The sequence below is a fragment of the Panthera onca genome, chromosome C1 (genome assembly GCF_046562875.1).
Source record: "Panthera onca isolate mPanOnc1 chromosome C1, mPanOnc1 haplotype 2, whole genome shotgun sequence".
Taxonomy (NCBI): domain Eukaryota; kingdom Metazoa; phylum Chordata; class Mammalia; order Carnivora; family Felidae; genus Panthera; species Panthera onca.
This window is the reverse complement of record NC_138346.1, coordinates 205881646-205901570: the sequence shown is the minus strand read 5'-3', so window position 1 is coordinate 205901570 and position 19925 is coordinate 205881646. Positions and strand designations below refer to the sequence as shown.

General features: G+C 52.3%; 1 protein-coding gene across 4 annotated transcripts in view; it reads right to left on the bottom strand.

Annotated features, from left to right (window-relative positions):
- Nucleotides 1-19925, bottom strand: part of ECE1 (endothelin converting enzyme 1) — a 113299-nt gene that overhangs the window by 53856 nt on the left and 39518 nt on the right. Inside the window, exons 1-2 of one of the 4 annotated variants that reach the window (XM_060626014.3) lie at nucleotides 9350-9372; nucleotides 6390-6476 (exon numbers count right to left, since the gene is read on the bottom strand). In XM_060626014.3, coding sequence (XP_060481997.1) covers nucleotides 6390-6476 — 87 coding nt within the window. In that variant the 5' untranslated portion in view covers nucleotides 9350-9372. Of the gene's footprint in view, nucleotides 1-6389; nucleotides 6477-6702; nucleotides 6811-9349; nucleotides 9373-19925 lie in introns of those variants that run through there. The other 3 variants (XM_078452244.2, XM_078452243.2, XM_060626013.3) reach the window with 3 other exon arrangements.

Sequence of the window (19925 nt, the reverse complement as noted above, 5' to 3'; positions counted from 1 at the left end):
AAATAAATACAGATTAAAATAGATATTTAAAAAAAAATGTGAGAAACGAAGATTCTGACCAGGCTCCTGCTGTGAAGTGAAAACTCTGGGCCGGGAGGTCCTGGTGCAGAGTCAGCTGGGACGCTGCTAAACGTGTTCCCAGCACTGGAAGGTTTATAAAGTGCTTTCTCCTCAGCATCAATTCTCGCACTGACATTTCACCCCTCCTGCCACACTGGCCCTGGCCCGTCTCACCGGGCCTCCACCTGAGGCTTCTCAGCCTCCCGTACCATGGCCCAGCTCATGGGGTGAGGGGGTGAAAGGCAAAGAAGCAGGGAGGCCTTGGTTTAAGAAGCACCCCTCTTCCTGGTGCCGGCTCTCGGAAGCCAGGGAGCACAGCCATCAGGCCTGGGGGAGCGGGCCGACTTACCATCTGCGGAGAGAGCAACACCTTGCTGTGAGGAATATGGTGAAAGGGAGGGAAGGAGGCAAGAAAGGGAGGGAAGAAGATGAAAGGAACAGAGAGGAGGAGAAAAGAGTCATAAAAGTAGCCAACACTTGAGTTCTCTCCCCGTGCCTGGCTTCGTGCTGATTCTGTTTGGTTGCTGGATGAGGCTACTCTCTTTTCACAGCATCCTTAAGAGAAGGTACTACAGTAGCAGCTCCAGAAGAAACACAGGAAGTAGGGGAGGAGAGAGAACCGTGAAAGAAACCTCTCTGTCTCCAGAACCCGCGGCCTCAGCCCCATGGCCGCGCTGCCCCTGAGGAACATCAATAGAGCCGAGCCTCATTGTTTAGCGTCAAGCAAACAGATGGTGCTCACTGCAAAAGTGAATCAAAATTAAGTCCGAATTAAATTACGAATGCAGTTCCAGGAAGAAATGGCAAACAGGACTTGAAAATAGGATTTTTAACCTTTGTCATGTTCTTCGCTCAACTCACACTGAACTAGCTGAGGGCCTGCTGGTTTCTTGACAAGCCTCGTCTCTGAGGGCAGAAGGAATCCAGAGACACCCCTCTGGGGCAGAAGTCCCCCGGAGGCACTGCGCCCAGATCCAGGGGCCTCTCCAGGAGAAGCCGTCCAATTCCTGGAGCGGTGGACAGGGCCAGGCTGCGAGGCCCTTCTCTCTGAGCACTGTGGTCCTCGCCCTGCGGTCCTCGCCCTGCCTCCTTCAGAGCATCCAGCAAGTTGAGGTCACAGCAAGGGGAGGACACAAGCGGTTTCTCACATTCCTTTTGGAAATGAGGGCAAGTTGATGACCGGAGCCGGTCTGCAGCGACTCGGAGGCTGGGGGCATTTGAGTCAGGCAGCCCACTCCGTCTCGAGAGAGGTAACTGGGAGTGGCCATCAGCCGAGGAGCAGAGCTGCCAAAGCCTGGAAGATGGTGCTGAAAATTACTTTAAATGCTCAGCTCATGGGTGGGCTTAATATCCTATTTATTGTCAAGTGAGGCAGAGAGAGAAAACCGAAGGAAAAGGATGCCCTCAAAAGAGAGAGGTGGAGAGGGAGACAGAGGAGGAAAGAGATAAGCAAAGCCAGAGAAACAGAGAGAGAGAGAAAGAGATTGAGCTGTCCAGCCTAGGGGTTCCCAGGGTTTCCACAGCCAAGGGAACAAAGCCCTAATGAGGGATAAATATTCGGTTACAGAAGGGAGTGCTTGGCTCACCTAGGCTTACAGCAAGAACGAGTTCTGCAGGCAAGGACGGGACCTGACTGCCTGGGGCCCAGGAGACAAGCCAGCAGGAGAAGGGGAGGGGAGTGGGGCAAAGCCTGATTTTCAGAGGAAGCAGGGGGTCAGGAAAAGAGGCAGAGGTTCTTCCTGAGCCACTGCCAGGTCCCCCAGCGACCTGGGCTGTGCAGAGAGGCAAACAGGAGTCAGTCTGGCCAAGGGTTTGGCAGGGAGCCCATCCCCGCTGCAGCCCAAGAGCCTGGCCACCCCACGAGGGCTGGCAGGGTGACCGGGCTGCCTGCTTCCAGTCAGTCTCTCAGAGCAGACAGACCATGACCAGTGAAGTTTTTATATCGAGGACTTCCAGCTGAGGCCATGGAGGCCAGCCCAGAGCAAAACTATAATGTCTTCTTGTCCTCCCACCTCTTCCCTGAGCCCTACCTGTCCCCTGCCCTCATGCCAGACACTCTTCCAATGACTGACAGTAGCTTATACCAGTACCTGCTGTGGGGTGGAGGGCTCCTTCCATCTAAACAGGAACCAAAGTCTAGTTTTTAGAAGAAGCACGTTTCCAGCTCTCTTTTCTTCCCGGAAGGAACACCCAGCTACCAAAGGTGTGAGAAAAGGGGGGCGTCAAAGGTCCGCCTCGACTTTATCAAGACCCCTGCATGTATGTGTGTCTGTGTCGCTGGGCAGTCTCTGAACCTCCATCTCCTATCTTTAAAATGAGGAAGCTAGATGAGGTTCCAGGTCTGGCCATCTCAAATTCTAGAAGAACTTGAAAGCCAGGAGTGTAAGGCCCAAATGGGGAGATGAGCAGAAATGACCTGCTGGTGAGCACAGAGGTCTTTATAAAGTACTGAGCGGGCTCGTGCCTGAAATCGCCCTCGAAGGACAGGCCTGTGTGTGGCAGGGAGAGAAAAATGAGAAAACCACCACTAAGAATTAAATATCTCAGCTTTCTCTTCTCTTGAAACAATTGATTTTTTACGAGCAACAGGATGGGTTTCACAGGCTTTGGTAACAGTCACGGCCACCGGCTCTCCAGTTTAGGCTACAGGTATCACTTTAGCTATTTCCCTTTGAGTCACTGAAATGGTGTGTGCTGGGCTGCTGGGGAGGCCAGGCAGCCGGCCCGAGCAGAGCAGAGGCTCCAGAGAGCAGGGTGGTTATATTCAGGGCATCACTGAGATCTCACACCTGGTGAGTCACGATAATTCCGATAGCAACCCAGTCCATTTTCTGAGCACTATGCAAAATGCTTTCACTTACACTGCCTCATTCTAATCTTTGCCAACAACTGTTGATAAATAATATTAACCCCATTTGACAAAAAAAAAAAAAAGCTGTTTCCGTGAGTTGCTTTTAGGTCTCACAGCCCATAAGAGGCAAAGCTGAGGATCTGTCCTGGGGCCTATCCGGCTTTAAATTCTGCACTCAGTGGATCACAATTCACTGGGGCCTAAATATGAGACAAAGGAAAAGAAAAACAGGTAGAACGGGGGTCCAGCTAAATTCAGTATTTGGTCAGCATATTCAGTAACGAAGGGGTCAAGTTTCATTCAAGGTTTTCATTTGTTAGTATTGGTATAGATAACTTTGGTATTCTAGAATAATGGGCTTCAAAGTTGCGAAAAATCAAGTAGCTTATTTTTATAGCTGCCCATCAAAGAGGGAGAGTTGGGGGTGGGGGGACAGGGGCCATTTTTTAAATCTTAAACTTGAAGGAGCCGTTACGTCTTTAGTGTCAGGGCATAGGAAATCATCCGAAAGGCTAAAGGGTGGTCGGTCACCTGCAATGTTAAAGTTACCAGGCTTATCTTCCAACCTTAGCAGACTGAGTAAATATATTTTTATCTACTGGTACCAAGAGGCATTTTAGTTTTCAATGGCAGCATGTTTTGGAAGTTTTTAAACAACATAGAAAAATACTTATGAAGTGGCATTAAATGAAAAAAAGCACAGTACAACATCGTGTACTCAGAGTGAGCTCAATTATGTTTAAAAATATATGCATGCAAATGTGGAAAACTAGAAGTAGTTATCTCCAAATGCTGGAATTACTGTTTCTTTTTAAGTAATATATATATATATATATATATATATATATATATATATATATATATAATGTTAGACTATTTGTTTTTAAGACAAATACAAATACTATTATACAAAGACTATTACTGTTTCTTTTTAAGCCATATATATATATATATATATATATATATATATATATATATAATATGTTAGACTATTTGTTTTTAAGATTTTCTGCTTAAGTAATCTCTATACTCGGTGTGGGACTTGAACTCACAACCCTGACATCAAGAGTTGCGTGCTCCACCAACTGAGCCAGCCAGGCACCTCTACACTTGAATTTTGTTTGTTTGTTTGTTTGTTTTTTACAAATAAGCATGTAAAGTTTTTATATTAGGAGGGGGGAAAACCTTAATGATTAAAAACAAAATTAATAGAAAACTCTGCTTTGTAAGTTGATCAAGTTCTTGATTCAAGCACTGGCTAGTTCACACTTGCCTTGGGGAAGTCAAGGGGGTTCAAGAGAAGCCGGGTTGGGTACCCAAAGAAATGCCCCAAGTCCTTTCAACATTTTTGGCTTTTCCTGTATAAAAAGTAGACAATGTGCCCAGTTTGGCAGATTGGTGTAGGGACGGCAACACTGTACTCCATCCCACATGACAGCTCTATGACCACAGGAATGTCCCCAACCTCCACGAGACTCAGCTTCATCATCTGTAACATAGCCAGGGGGCCCTTACCTCATATGTCATAAAAACAACAATAATCCTAGCAGGCCCCATAATAGGAATTACATTTACTTTCTCCAAATCCCATTTTACAGTTTCGTGATTAAGCAGCTCAGCCAAGACCATGAAACCTGGGACCCCAGCTTCCACTCTGCTAGGCAGCCTCGGGCAGATGAACACACTCTGTGACATGAAAAAGGCTCTACCTATGGGGGCTACCTGTCCTATTATGGTGATGACAACGCCACATATTATTTTGCGGTGAATTCTGAAATGTGTTTGTGCTGATATATTTAGAACCTTCTGGGCAATATGAGACTGAAAAGGTTGCTGATTAGATTCTGTTTTGATTTGTGAAGGGAAAAGTGCCTGCCACAGAAATTTAATTTCCTGCTGGATTTAGCCTCTCAAGAAGGGTCCCAGGGAAGAGGTTTTAGGAAGACTGAGTTGATTTCTCACTCCCAGATTTCTAGCTCTTAGTGACTTAAGGCAAGTTGTATCCCCATTCAGAACCTGTTTCCTCATCTGTAAGTGGGAACAGTAATCCCCCCACGTGGGTGGTCCTGAAAGTGAAGTGGGATGATGTAGGTAAGGGTGCCATATTCTAGCGGGCAGACCACTTGGAATCATGAGTTGGGATCTCCCTGGGCCTACTTAATTAACTGTAGGAAGGACTCCATCAATGCTGTTTCCCTTTATTGGTATTGTTATTATTTTTAAAATCTTGAACATTATTATTATTTTTAAAAAGTGTTAACATTTATTCATTTTTTTTTTAATATATGAAATTTATTGTCAAATTGGTTTCCATACAACACCCAGTGCTCATCCCAAAAGGTGCCCTCCTCAATACCCAACATTTATTCATTTTTGAGAGACAGAGAGACAGCATGAATGGGGAAGGGACAGAAAGAGGGAGACAGACTTCAGGCTCTGAGCTGTCAGCACAGAACCCAACGTGGGGCTCTAACTCAAGGACTGCAAGATCATGACCTGAGCTGAAGTCAAACGCTTAACCAGCTGAGCCACCCAGGCACCCCATTCCAGCTTCTAAGAGGTGTGAGTTTGCATGCACCCTAAGTTTGCCCCCGGGTGAATTGTGATTTGGTGGCAGCTCAATGCTTGGCCCCAACACGCTCCCCAATTCCTCCCTTGGTTAACCTGGCAGAAATCCTCGGACTGAGATGCCCTGCTCCTCTCTGCGAGCTGGCTTCCTAGGAGTCGGATCAAGGTCCCCCTGGGTGTCCCTGACACTTCCAACTCATTCCCATCCACCCACCTGGGTCCAAACCTCACCAGGGCTGAGGTCCTGTTCAACACTACCCCAGCTCAGCCCTGCAGGGAGAGAAGAGCAGCCGCAAGGTAGGGAGGCGGTGGGCAGGTTTGAGTCCCACAGGGGCAGACCGTGGGGAGGGGAGAAACTGGGTTTTGTGAGTGGGCTGCAAAGGGGAGGAAAGAGGAGGCAGAAGATGGGCTCCTCCCTGCAGGAAACGCAGGAAGTGAAGAATGGGGTCATGCCGACCAGAGAGGGTGACTAACCATCCTGGTTTGCGCAGCACTGAGGGGTTTCCAGGGACACAGGGCTTTCCGAGCCAAACCTGGGACAGTTTTAAACTCTGCCATTATTGGACTATGTGACCCTGGGCAAGTTCCTCGGCACTGGGGGGCTGCCTTTTGTGTGAAAGGTAATGGGTCCAGTTCAGTTCCATAGGGTGCTTCAACTCTGCCAAGGGGTGGAAGTCCCACTAGCAGGTGGCAGGAGGATTTAGGGGCAGCCGGGGCTGGGGAGAGGACACGGGTGGAAGGAGCCCAGCACCTCCGGACCACTTCTGTCCCAGAAAGTCCTCTTCCCCACGGAGCCCAGAGCTGCCAGGTTGGCACGGCCCCCTCCCGGGCTGGCAGGGATGGGGGCGGGGGCGACAGCAGCGCGCATGCCCGGCTGCCTTGGGGGCTCGCAGCGGGCCAGGGCTCCTACCTGCAGGCCGTTCGGGTACACTTCGCCCTCGGACAGCGAGTCGACCAGGTCCTCCTCGTCCAGCGTGGCCCGCTTGTAGGTCGACATCTGCAAAGCCAAGTGCAGCACGGACTCCCTCAGCGCCTCCATGGCTCTCGCACGAATGGGGAGAATGGGGAAGCGGCCCGGCGCCACCGCGCGCCCCGCCCCGGCCGGCCGGGACACCGAGACCGGCCCAAGGACCGGCCCGCGGCGGGGGAGGGGGGTCCCGCCTCCCTCCGCCCCCTCCCCGCCCCCCTCCCCCCCATCCCGCTTATGCAACGCCGCGCCTCACCCCCAGCGCCCGCAGCGCCCGCAGCGCCCGCAGCGCTGCGGCCATCCGGCCATCCGCTCCGCATCCTGCGCCCCGCGACGCTCGGTCCCCACCGCCAGGGAGCCCGGGGCGACAGGCTGGCCGGGGCGGGCCGGGCTGCGGGGGCCCGGACGGCAACACGGCAACACGACACCTTGGCGGGCGGGGCCGATCCGCGCGCGGTTCCCGGTTCCCTCCCTGGCCCCGCAGGGTGACCCGGGGTAGGTGGAGGTCCCCCACCGCCACCCCCTAGCAGGCAGGAAGAGGTCTCGGGGCAGCCCCTCCTCCTAGGAAACCTCAACTCTCCCTTCAGTAAAGTGGGTGGCGGATACGGGAGTCAAGTATGAGGAAAATGCCCCTAATTTGGATCACGACTGTCAACAGAGAGGTTCCACCCACCAGTGGCCCTTAGGTGCCTCAAGTAAGTCTCCCCATCAGAGGTAGAAAGATGAGGGGGGGGGGCGGGGGGAGGGAAAGAGGGGGAATAAAAAAGACAGGTGTCTCCCCTCTCATTTCCCCCTTCCTCTAGCTCAGGGGCCTTATAAGCCAGAGAATTTCAGAAAACTCCAGACTTCGGAAGTCACCAGGAAGGTGACCCAGCCACCCCTCCCTCCACCCTCCCTGTCAGCAGTCCAGAGACTCAAGCAGGTGCTCCCTCCCCAGTCCCTGTGACCTGGGCTGGAAAAGTGGGCTCTCTCGGGCGTGGGTGCACTCAGGTAGGGACTCCAGGGGCTCCGTGCCTCCCACCTCAGAGAAACTAGCCGGCAAGTTTCCCAAAGGACCCTTCACTTCCAGTGAGACCTGGAGTCCCCTGCATTTGTACATTTTTCAGCTTTCCACAATACACGTCTGTTGATTCCCATTATCTGGTTCTCACAGCCACACATATGTGCACAGAATCTGGCTCCAACGGCGAGGTGACTGCCTAGGGTCACAGCAACAGCTCCTGGCAGTCTCCCACTTCTACTCTGGGCCTCTCAGCACCCAGAGTGAACCTTTAAAAGGAAATTCTGGGGGTGCCTGGGTGGCTCAGTTGATAAGCGGCCGACTTCGGCTCAGGTCACGATCTCGCGGTTCATGAGTTCAAGCCCCGTGTCGGGCTCTGTGCTGACAGCTCAGAGCCTGGAGCCTGCTTCGGATTCTGTGTCTCCCTCTCTCTCTCTGCTCCCCACCCACAACGCCCTCCCTCCCTGCTCATGTTCTCTCTCTCTCTCTCTCAAAAATGAATAAACATTAAAAAAAATTAAAAGGAAATTCTGATCTCGCTATGCCCTTGTTTGAAACTCTGCAAGGGCAGTCCCTTTACCAGTCCCCCACGGCCCCCGGGGCCACCCCTGACCCTCGTCTCATGCTGCTCCCCACCTCACTCACTAGGCCCCAACTTCTTTGGCCTTCACACAGTTCCTCAGATTCTCAAGTTTCTCTCCTCTCCCAAGATCTTTACGGCTGCTGCTCCCTCTATCTGGAACATTCTTTACTCATCTCTACTCCTCCCATGACCAGTCCCTGCTTCAGACCTCAGCTTAAACTGCCACCTCGTCCAGTGTCCTAACCACTCTTAAGTAGCCCCTCAAATTCTCTTCCACATACCCCCTTTTTTCCCTTTATAGTATTTACTGCAGCCCTGTTGTCATCAGCATCATTATTTTTTTTACATCGATCCCTCCCTTCCCACCACAAGCATCATGAGCCTGGGACGCTGTTTGGCACAGAGAATCCCCATCACCTCGCATACAGTAGATGCTCGATAGACACTTCAAATCAATACTGGAACAAGTACAGGGGAAGTGAAAATTACTCTGGGGCAGTGCCCTGAAGTTCTTGACAATCTAATTTTGCAATGTCTAAGGATAAAGGAAACATATCTAATGGGCACAGGCCCTGGGGGGAGGCAGGGTGCATGGGAAGAATTTTAATTCTGGAATCTTCTGCCCCGCTCCCACTGGGTGGAGGAGTTCCCGTTACCCACTGGAGACACAGAGAAAGGACTCCCGCGCTTCTTCACTTCACGCTGGATTACAGCTGGACTTTTTCTGAAACGAGGACACTCGGTTACATTAAGTAACAAGTGTCAACCGCCCAAGGAAAAGACCCTTGAAAAAGAAGTTCGATTCACCACACAGCCGGGCACAGCAGCTAATGTTTCATCCATCATCTCATTTAAGCCTCTGGCCCTTCCCTCTGAGTATTACTGGCCCCTTGTACAGAGCCTGAAACTGAGGCTCGGGCAAGTAACTTGCCTGGGTGCAGAGAGGCAGTGGCTCCTCCTTCTTCTGTCTCATTTCAGAGATCACCCCTTCTGGGAAGCTCTCCTCACCACCCTCCAGACAAGGGAGCCTCTGGCCCCCTGCTCAGTGTCCCCCCCACCCCAGGCCCCCACCCCGTGCTTCCTTCTGTTGAAGCCCACAGCACTCCAAAGGAGAGAACCTTGAAGCGGGGGCCAGGGCTCCTCAGGTCCCGTACCCCCCGGGGCCTAGGCCGCGGCCGGGGCCTCCGTTGGTGTTGGAGAGAAGGTAGGAGGCAAAGGAGGGAGGCTGGAAACCCATCCCAGGGGCCAAGGCCAGGCCACGGGGGCCGGCCGGCCCACCGCAGCCTGTTTGTGGATGGATGATGAACACAGCTCACATACCTCCCAAGCAGAAACCTGCTCAGATGGAGACTTGTTTATGTTCCAGTGCACAAAAGCTGAGGTGCCCCTCCTAAAACGCCTGCCTCAGACGTGGGAATGGCTTGGCTGGCTCGGTGAGGAGCACAGAGGCTCCAGTCAGTGAGTGAGTGGCACTCCCAACAACAATGGCAGCCGTATGTTTGTCCCCACCCGGAGCCGGAAGGGGCCTTCCCTTCGCGGTCTTGTTGGGTCCCCACAACTACCTGGAGCCTCAGCCTCGCCAGGTATCACTTCCATGTTATAGGAGAAGTGGGAGGCCAGAGGGAGCGGAGGCCCTGGGCAGGGAGAAAACAGCACCTGCTCTGTGCTGCACAAAAAACGCGCCTCTCCTGACCCCTAGATGCCCTGCTGGGGGCGGGGGCAGGGAACCATCACCTCCACTTTCCCAGTGAGAAGACTGAGGATTAGGGAGGAGGCGGGATGTGACAGTCCCCTCCCCAGCCGCCCAGGTGGCCCAGGTCGCCCCGGCTGCAGAGTGAGATGCCTCAGCTCATGCTGCCGCCTCCAGGAACCCCAGCCTCACGGCTAGTAAGGCCCTGCACCTGGCCCTGTGCTCCTAGTCCTGTGCTCCCTGTGGAAGGGGGAGCTGCTCCTTCAGGTGGGGCCCTCACGGAGTGGAGTCCAGGCCCCGAGCCGGCAGGGTGGCCGTGCTTATTCCGTCTCATTGCAGGTGTCCCGCCCCACCCCATGAGCTTCCGGGAAAGGAGAAGAACACAACTGCTTTGCAGGGAGTCTGCCTTGATCTGCTTTTCCTCACCGGGCCCCTCAGTGTTCACGAGAAGGGCTCGGTGGAGACCAAGTACGGAGGAGTGGGGACCACAGCTCGTCCCCAGGCCCGCAGCTGCACACAGAAGGCGATGAAAGCCAGAGGCGTGGGTGCTGGTGCCCCGCTCTGGAAACCCCACCCCGGGGTGAACAGAAACGAGGAATATTGGAGAACCCTCACGTTTCTGACAACAAAGGCCTCTGGCCCAGTGACACACGGGTGTGATCCTGCGTGCTGTGACCGCGTTAGTCACTCAGATGGTTCTGTGGTTGGTTTGCCCAAGGCGGGGAATCTTCATGGAGACTTGGAGTGTGTCAGAGGCAGGAAGAGCAGTCTCGAGTGACATTCCGAGGCCCGCGACTCCTTGGCCACACCCTCCAAGCTATTTTCGTGTTGTTTCTAAGCCTTGGCTCCGTCAGTTCCTGCCTCGGGGGCTCATAATTGGCTGAGATCCGTGCTGTCCTTATATGTCATCTAATACACACTTGCACTGTGTGTTAGTTCAATACTGTTATTTAACAGACACAACCACAGAGTGGGTAAGAGCTCTAGATCTGCACCTGTGCTCTGGATTCCCAGTGACAGCCTCTCTGTGCCTCAGTCGCTCATCTGGCGAGTGGGGGTGGTGATTGTAATACCTCTCTCGCAGGACTGCTGTCATACATATTTAAGTGAGTTGATACAGACGAAGTGCTTAGAGCGGGCTGGGCACACAGCTTGTGCTCACTAAGTGTGAATTGCCCTTATTTACTTCTTCATTACTTACAAAACATGAGGGCTGCAAACTTTCCCTTGACCCCCACCACCGAAAGAACAAACTCTAAACTCCTCCCTCTCCAGGTCCATCCTCCATATGCCCCTCAGGTGAGCGGCTGTCCCCCAACCCTGACCCAGCCCTGCAGGCGTTGACCACCCACAGGAGTCCATCGAGAGTCCTTGATGCAGGTCAGGCCTGTGCTGCAAGCTGAGGGGGCAGCTCCCGGTAGGACTTGGTCCCACCCCCGAGGGACCAGCAGCCGATCTCTCCTCTCCCAAGACTGGGCCCCCTCCCAACCAGTGCTCTCCATCTCTGGTCAATCTCCTCCGACATCTGGTCCTCCCTGCCTCCTTCCCTGTGGTGTGCCCGCCACCCCCTCCACCAAGTGGCAACTGCACTGATGTTCAGGCCTTGTCTGGGCATCTCCATCCCTGGGATGGAGAGGACCTAGGGGAGTAGGCAACAATCATCTTACTACTTTCCATCCCCAGTGCCTAGAACATAACCTGGTATATAGATAACCGGTTAAATTTTTTTTAAGTTTATTTATTTATTTTGAGAGAGAGAGAGAGAGAGCGAGCGAGCAGGGGAGAGGCAGAGAGAGACGGAGAGAGAGAGAATCCCAAGCAGACGTGGGGCTTGATTCCGCCAACCGTGAGGTCATGACCTGAGCTGAAATCAAGAGTCAGACGCTCAACCCTGAGCCACCCAGGCGCCCAGTTAATTGGTTAATTTGTATCCTGGATTTTCACAAGGGCATAAGCATCTGTGACCGCAACAAAGAAGAAAGAGTAGAGTTGCTTGATGACAATCAAGTAAAATCAAACAGAACAGTTATGGGCACGAACAAGATAGTGAAAATAGGACTGTCCCTCCTAAAGACGATGCTACATGACGTTTATTACTATTGTATCATCTATTACACTGCTTGGTCTTTTACAGGAGAAATTTCCATATGATTAATCTCTTTTTAAATTTACCACAAAGTTCTTGAAGGAATGAACAGCTTTTTTGCTTTTTGATAATAGGCATCATAGCAATTGTCCCAGACCCTTTTTCGCCTTGGCTGCCAGGAAGCTGACCGGCAAATCAGAAACTCAGCTATGGGTACTTTCCTGGTCTTTATGTTCAGCTTCTTCCTTGTCCACATTTTTCAGTCTGTTTTCTCTGCTCTGATTTTCCATTTCTATTGTATAGTATTTTATTGAATGAGTTTTAGTCATAATCCATCATGAATCCTTTGTGGAATAAAGTGAATTATAAACAACCTGATTCAGGAACGCCCCTTCCCTCATCCACGCTGCAGGGAACACAGTTTCAAGAACTTTCTTCTTCTTCTTTTTTTTTTTTTATAATTTTTAAAAATGTTTATTTATTTATTTTGAGAGAGAGCATGCATGCGAGTGGGGGAGGGGCAGAGAAAGAGGGAGAGAGAGAATCCCAAGTGGGATCCACACTTCCTCATAGAGCCCAATATGGGGCTTGATCCCATGAACCATGAGATCATGACCCGAGCTAAAACCCAGAGTCAGATGCTTAACTGACTGAGCCACCCAGGCACCCCAAGGAACTTTTTCAACAGTGTGGGTGAGGCAGCCAACACAGACCTGGGCCCAATCCCAGGTTCCTGAGCTCATTTCCCCTTTTGGACCTCAGTTTCCTCATCTGTAAAAAAGGGTTGTTGTGAACTGCCTGGCATGTAAGCATCATATCCCATCCCCAAGTGAATTCACCTCATACCTGCTCCTCTTTATTTTTCTTCGCCACTTTTCCATTTACTTCTGCCTTTGCCCCTGTTTCTGATCGCAACCGTAGTTCAGCCAACACTGGCCCTACTTTAGCTGTGCTGCTGTACTCAGGACAAAAATAACCAACTTCCTGCTGATCGAGGTTAACATCAGTGGTAAGTCCAGCGTGATAGTAGGCACTCTTGATACGTGATGGGAGGGGTACTTTACCTCTGTGCCCTTCCTCCCCAGGGCATATTATTGCCAGTCTAATAAGGAGAAAAACATCAGACAAATACCAACTAAGAAACATTCTACAAAATACCTGACAGTATTCCTCAAAACTGTCAAGGTCAAGGCAGTTGTCAACAAACAAGGCAAGTCTGAGAAACTGTCACAGCCGAGAGGAGTTAAGGAGCCATGACTCCTGAATGTATTGGGGTGGGGATCCGAGAACAGAAAAGGGACATTAGTGAACAAGAGAAATCTGAATAAGGTACAGACTTCAGCTGGTAATAATGCATCAATATTGCAGTGTAAGGGAATTCTCTCAACCATTTTCTCAAAAATGCTATAAATCTAAACTGTTCTAAAACGAAATATTTTTTTTAATTTTTTTTTTTTTTAACGTTTATTTATTTTTGAGACAGAGAGAGACAGAGCATGAACAGGGGAGGATCAGAGAGAGAGGGAGACACAGAATCTGAAACAGGCTCCAGGCTCTGAGCGGTCAGCACAGAGCCTGACGCGGGGCTCGAACTCACGGACCGTGAGATCATGACCTGAGCCGAAGTCGGACGCCCAACTGACTGAGCCACCCAAGCGCCCCTAAAACGAAATATTTTTTAAATGTTTATTTGTTTTTGAGAGAGAGAGAGAGAGAGAGAGAGAGAGATGCAGAGAGTGTGAGCATGGTAGGGGCAGAGAGAGAAGGAGAGAGAGAATCCCAAGTAGGCTCTGTGCTGTCAGCACAGAGCCTGAGGTGGGGCTTGAACTCTGAACTGTGAGATCATGACCTGAGCCGAAATCAAGAGTTGGGTGCCTAACTGACTGAGCCAGCCAGGTGCCCCAAAATGTTTATTTTTTTAAATTTTTTTTTTTTTTTTTTTAATGTTTATTTATTTTTGAGACAGAGAGAGACAGAGCATGAATGGGGGAGGGTCAGAGAGAGGGAGACACAGAATCTGAAACAGGCTCCAGGCTCTGAGCTGTCAGCACAGAGCCCGACGCGGGGCTCGAACTCACTGACCGTGAGATCATGACCTGAGCCGAAGTCGGCCGCTTAACCCACTGAGCCACCCAGGCGCCCCAAAATGTTTATTTTTTTAAAAAACCACAACTGCTGCCCTCTAAAACAGAAAATAGAGTCATCGACGTGGACACAAGCCCAGCACTGCCCAGGTCTCAAGGCTCTATTATATCTTTATCTTATATGTATCTCATGAGCACCCTGTGGAATAAGCCCTGGGACCCCCATTTTACAGATGTAGAAACCAAGGCCAGAGAAAGGAAGCAGCTTGCCAGTTGGTGACAGAACTGGGACTTGAACCCAGATCTTCCTGACCCTCTCACGGCCTCTTTCTCTCTTCTTGGGCCACCTTCCTGGGGCCTGGCTCCCTAGGCTGACCTGCTTTGGAGACTACAGGCTGCCCTGGTTGTGTTCTGAGACAGAGGGATGATGTAAGTGGCAGTGGAGGTTGGGGAAGGAGACTTCACTTGGTGCTGGAGGCCAGACATGGAAAGGTAGACAGGAGCTGGAGGCAGGGGAGGCCTACAGGTGCGACTCTGCAACAGACAGGAGGCCGAGGGTACAGAATGTACATGGGAGACCAAGGCTGCTCACCGCCTCCTCAGAGAACGTAGCAGCCCTAACAGCCCATGAGTCAATCGCCCTGGTCTGGACCAGAGTCGCAGGCCGAGCTCCCCTAATGTGCTGGCAGAGGAGACGTGCCTACACATGTAGGGAGCTGGAAAACACTCTCCTACTTGGCCCCACGTTGACTCACCTGCCTGGGGGCCCTGGGAGGCACTCAGAATCTACCTGGTGTTGCCAACCAACCGCCTGAGTGCTGCTGAGGAGGCTAGCCCACGCCCAAGCCCCAGAGCTGGCCGGTAACCTCCTCCCTCCTCCCTGACACGGGCCGCACATTACACTGCTGACCGAGGTACGTGGCCTCTCTCCACCCCTGCACGGGACAGCTTCCGTCTGTCACCTCTGCCCCTTTGGGGGTGGGGGGCTTGGGTCTGCCCCTCCTCCCCCTGGAAGCCTTCCCGGGTTGGCCCCTTAACCAGCTTGAGCTCTGCTTATCACTCCCCCCAGTGTCTCCTCTCCCAGCTGGCTCCAAGCCGAACTTTCTAAACTAACTGATATGGTCCAGTCAGCCTCCTCCTTCACAGGTTGGCTCTCTGGAACTGGCAGAAAAAAAACAGGGGCCTTGGCCTGGCTTTCAACCTGCCCTCCCTGCTGGGGTCTGGCTCCTGCTTCCTTCTGAGCTTCTTTCTTACCAGTCCCCCCTCACATACTCGAATCTCAGTAAAATATGTACGGTCAGTCCCCTAAACACACCGTGCTTCCTGCTGCCAGGCCTCTGCATAGCCACTGCCCTCTGCCTGCCAGGCCTCTCCTCTCTCTCATTCCCCCCTCCTCCCCACCGACTCTTCAGCTCACATGCATCTTCCTCCAGGCAGCCTTCTCGGACTTCACTGTGACCTCTCCTCTGTGCTCCCCAGCAGCACCCTGCACGACCTTCTAATATCTCATCCCAACATAGTGACTGGCAGCCAAGGGCAGCTGTGTGACCTTCACAAAATCATGCCACTTCCTTTCTGTGGGTTTCTCGTCTATCAAGTGGAGATGATGATGGTACCTGCCCCACAGGGTCTTTATACATATCAACTCAAATGAGACACAGAAAGTCCTCTGTCCAGTGCTTGCAGAGAGGCAGCTTGGTAAACACGAGCGTGGGTGGTTGGTGGGTGGGTTCAGAAAGCCCTGAACCCCGTCATACTGAGAATGACAGAAGACGGGAAGGGAAGCAACAATTAGAAGGACCTATGACATGCCAGGTGCCGGGCCTGGCACTTGCTGGCACACAGAATGTCCTTGACTCTTCCCCACTGCCCAGCGCAGAACAACTGTAAGGTGGGGAGGGAACAGGCTCAGAGCCCTACACCTGGTAAATAACGAAGCTCAGATTGCAGCCCAGCTGTATCGACGCCCAGAGCTTATGGTTTCGCCATGACAACACGTGAGATGGCAGCCCCAACCCGCTCCATCCTTCCCGCCACAGGCCTCACCTCTCGGCTGGGTTAACGGGCCAGCTCACTCACTCCGATCTTCTCTAAGCACCAAGATCAAAACAGACCAGAACCTTGCAGCTGGCCCTAAGCTGCGCAGGGTGACCAGTCTGGGTAAGTCCCAAGCCGAGGAGACCCAGTGTGCCTGAACAATTTGCTGATCTCATCACATAAAGCTTAGGACAAAGTTAATCCGTCTCACTTAATGATATTTGTAATGGTAATGACGGAGCTGTCTCATAATTAGGCTCAACCAGGAAGCAGCTCGTGGAAATGGCTGTAATTAGTATCTGTGTTACAGAGATGGGTAGTGAGGGCAGGGAAGAGGAAGGGTGAAGAAGGTGGGGCTGGAAGTTTTGGGGACTCCTTGGATCCATGAACTGAGGGTGGCTGGGGCCCTCACAGTTGTGCCAGACCCCGTGCCAACCAACTCAGGTGAATGATCCTGTTTAACGTTCATGATAACCCTGTGATGTGGCCCCCATTCTCCCTTTTCTAAAGCGAGGAAACAGGCTCAGAGAGGTCCATTCACTTGTCCAAGGTCACACAGCCAGGGAAGAACAGAGCCAAGGTTCACACAGGGCTGCTCATCTCCCCATCCGGCCCAGGTGGTGTTCTAGACAGTAGGCTTGGGTGTGGGCTGGGAGGCAGGAGATCTACATTCTGGCCCCAAGTCGGATGCTGACTTCCCCTCAGGACACAAACAGGGTGTGCCTGTCAAGCTGGGCATTGCTGAAAGCATGGACTTGGGAGCCGGGTTCCTTGGATTCTAATGTTGGGGCAAACCACTTTGCCATCTGAACCTCAGTGTCCTCATCTGTAAAATGAAGACAAAAGTGTTGCCCTCAAAGGGGTGGGAGGGTTCAGCAAGCTAAAAAACCTAGAACAGTGCCTGAATATTTTTATTACCTATGGGGAAAGCATGGGCTTTGAAGTCAGTTTTTCCACCTGTAAAATGGGGAGGCAGTTTGCTAGATTGGAACGGTGGTTCGCAAGCACATATATTTTTAACCCCATAGAGCCCTTTATTTTGAAGAGTTAACATTGCCAGGTGTCGGGGTGGCTCAGTCGGTTAGGCATTCGACTTGATTTTGGCTCAGGTCATGATCTCATGGTTCACGAGTTGGAGCCCTGCATCAGGCTCTGCGCTGACAGTGCGGAGCCTGCTTGGGATTCTCTCTCTCCCTCTCCCTCTCTGCTCCTCTCCCCATGTGCCCATGCACACAGGCACACTCTCTTTCTCTCTCAAAATAAAGACATGAACTTAAAATAAATTAATTAAAAGGTTGCCATGGCAACCCAACCCAAACTACAAAAGAGATCTAAGCGGAGTTGCCACTTACGTTCAATGATCCCGTATCTTGACCCCAAACCGGCTTCCTCAAGGGCTCCACGGGGTGGATTTTGAAAATCACTCATTTATATTTCTTTCTGAGAACTACTGGCTCTAAAGCTCTGAGATCGAAGATGATGTGGATACAGGAAGTGGTGGCCTGGGGCTCGGGTGGTGTTTGCCCTGCGGGGTGGGCGCGTGGGGGCCGTGGGGCAGGCTGGGCCGTGCCCACAGTGGAGCTCACAGGGACCTGCCGCCTGCCACCATTCAAGCCGATAGCTGTCTCCCCCAGTGGAGGCTGGGAGACAAGGGGAAGGGGCGCCTGAGTGGAGCATGTGACTCTTCAACTCTTGATCTCGGGGTTGTGAGTTTGAGCCCCACGTTCGGTGTAGAGATCACTTAAAAATAAAATCTTAAAAAAAAAAGAAGAAGAAGGGAAACAGCCCTGGACCCACATTCCAGCCCAGCCATGTGGCCTCCAGCAGGTCACAGCACCTGTCTGGGCCTCACTGTCGTCAACTGGAAGACACGAAGCGATAACACCATTGTCATCTGGTGACATCAGGCCAGAACTGAATCATGCGCATGTAAAGCCCTTGCAATTGTGAAAGACTGCCCCAAATTGACCCTTTTTGCTGATTTCTAGTAGATTATTTTCTCTTCCTAGGAGCACAGAGTCTGGAGCCAGGCTGCACAGGGTCAAGTCTCAACTCCACCATGTACTGGCTGAGTCCCCAGGGTTCAGATACTGAGCCTGTTTCCTCCTGTGTCAAATGACAACATAAGGGCCTTAGCATAGTGCCTGGCAAACAGCAAGTGCTCAGCAAGTGTTGGCAGCTCTTGAGTCTGAGGAATAACTAAAGACAAACTTGCTCGCTAGCGCCCTCATCCAGTGTAGACACAGCTGAAGAAGGGTGAGGGACTCCTGATCCTCTGAAGCACGCAGCTTCAGACGCAGCAGTTGGCAGGTTTTGGTTCTGTGCTCAAGCACGGATCAAGCTAGACTGGGGATTTGTCTGTCCTTTGACTTTAAAAGTCCAGTTCGATTCAATAGCTGTTTCCCAGCAGTTCCGCGGTACCTGTTTACTGAGTACCTAACATATGCCAGGCCCCCACCACAGCTCTGCGTGGTGGGTAGCACTGTCCCCATTTGACAGATGAGGAAACTGAGGCTCAGAGAAGTGACGTGACCGCCCCAAGGCCAGGCTGCCCCTTCACAATGCACGGGATGTGGAGCCAGGCCCAGAGGTCTCCCTTGGTGTGGAGCCTGCCAGAAGGCTTGTGAAGGCCTGGGGTATCAGCCCATGTGACTTGCTGCTCTGGTGGGAGGTGGCATTCTCAGAGTGAGGACACCCAACCAGCACACGTCTTACGCAGGAAACCACCTTACCCAGAGGAGAACCAGCAGCCCGAGAGGCTGGGCCATGTCACCTCCTCCGAGAGGTCCTCCTTAGCCAGTCCTGCCACCTCATCCCTGCTCTGGCCCATGGCCCACAGCCCTTTGCTGTGCACCAGAATGATGTGAAGCACCCTACATACCTCACTCATTTACTCCTGCCAATGACTTTCTGCCTCTCTGAGCCTGGCTTTCTCACTGGTAAAATGGGGGACATAAGATAAGAACACATACCTTGGGGCACCTGGGTGGCTCAGTCGGTTAAGTGTCCGACTTTGGCTCAGGTCATGATCTCTCGGTTTGTGGGGTCGAGGCCCGCGTCGGGCTCTCTGCTGTTAGGGCAGAGCCTGCTTTAGATTCTCTCTCCCTCTCTCGCTGCCCCTCCCCCACGTGTGTGTGTGTGTGTGTGTGTGTGTGTGTGTGTGTGTGTGTGTGTTTGTGCGCGCGCGCTCTCTCTCTCTCTCTCTCTGTCTCAGAAATAACCATTAAAAAGAAAAAGAATACATATCTCAAAGGTGGGTGTGAAGATCAAATTGGGAAAAAACAAACAAACAAAAACAATGGCAAATGCTTATTTATCACTTACTTCATGCCAGCCTGGTTCAGTGACACACACAACAGACAGGAGGGTCTGGCCTGTCCCTGCCCTTCCCGTCAAGCTTCTGGGACACTTGCCTGCCAGGGACCACAGACCCTCTTTCCCCACCACACCAAGTCCTGAGGGACAGGACCAAACGGAGCACAAAGAGCACTGGAGTAGAAAGAAGCCAGTCTGGGTTTGGCTCCTGGCTGTGCCCTCTGGGCCTCAGGTTCCTCTTGTGCAGCCACCCCCCCCCCCCCCCCCCCCCCCCCGCCCAAGGTGGGAGGGGATGATGGAAACGCAGCACTGTTTTGCCTGATGATTCTTATCTTCCTTCCCCAAGTGATAGGCTTGTCTGGACGATGATGTGCAGAAAGGAGGCCAGGGTGGGGGCGGGGCGGGGGGGGAGGGCATGGGTGCACCGTCCAGGATGCTCCTGCCACCAGCTCCCCAGGGCGGCAGCAGCCTGGCCTGGCTGTAGGCTCCCCTGGCTGATTCTTCCCTTCTCCCCTGCCCACCCCCACCCCGAGCCCGGGCTCTCCCCCTGCGGGGTTCCTGCTACTTCTGCCCCCACTTGCCCAGCGCTCCCTGACAGCCTCATCAAGGGGCAGCCAGCCTTCTGTCTTCCCAACCCCGCCCCTGGCTGCTTTCCCGGCACTTCCTGAAATCGGGACTCCACCA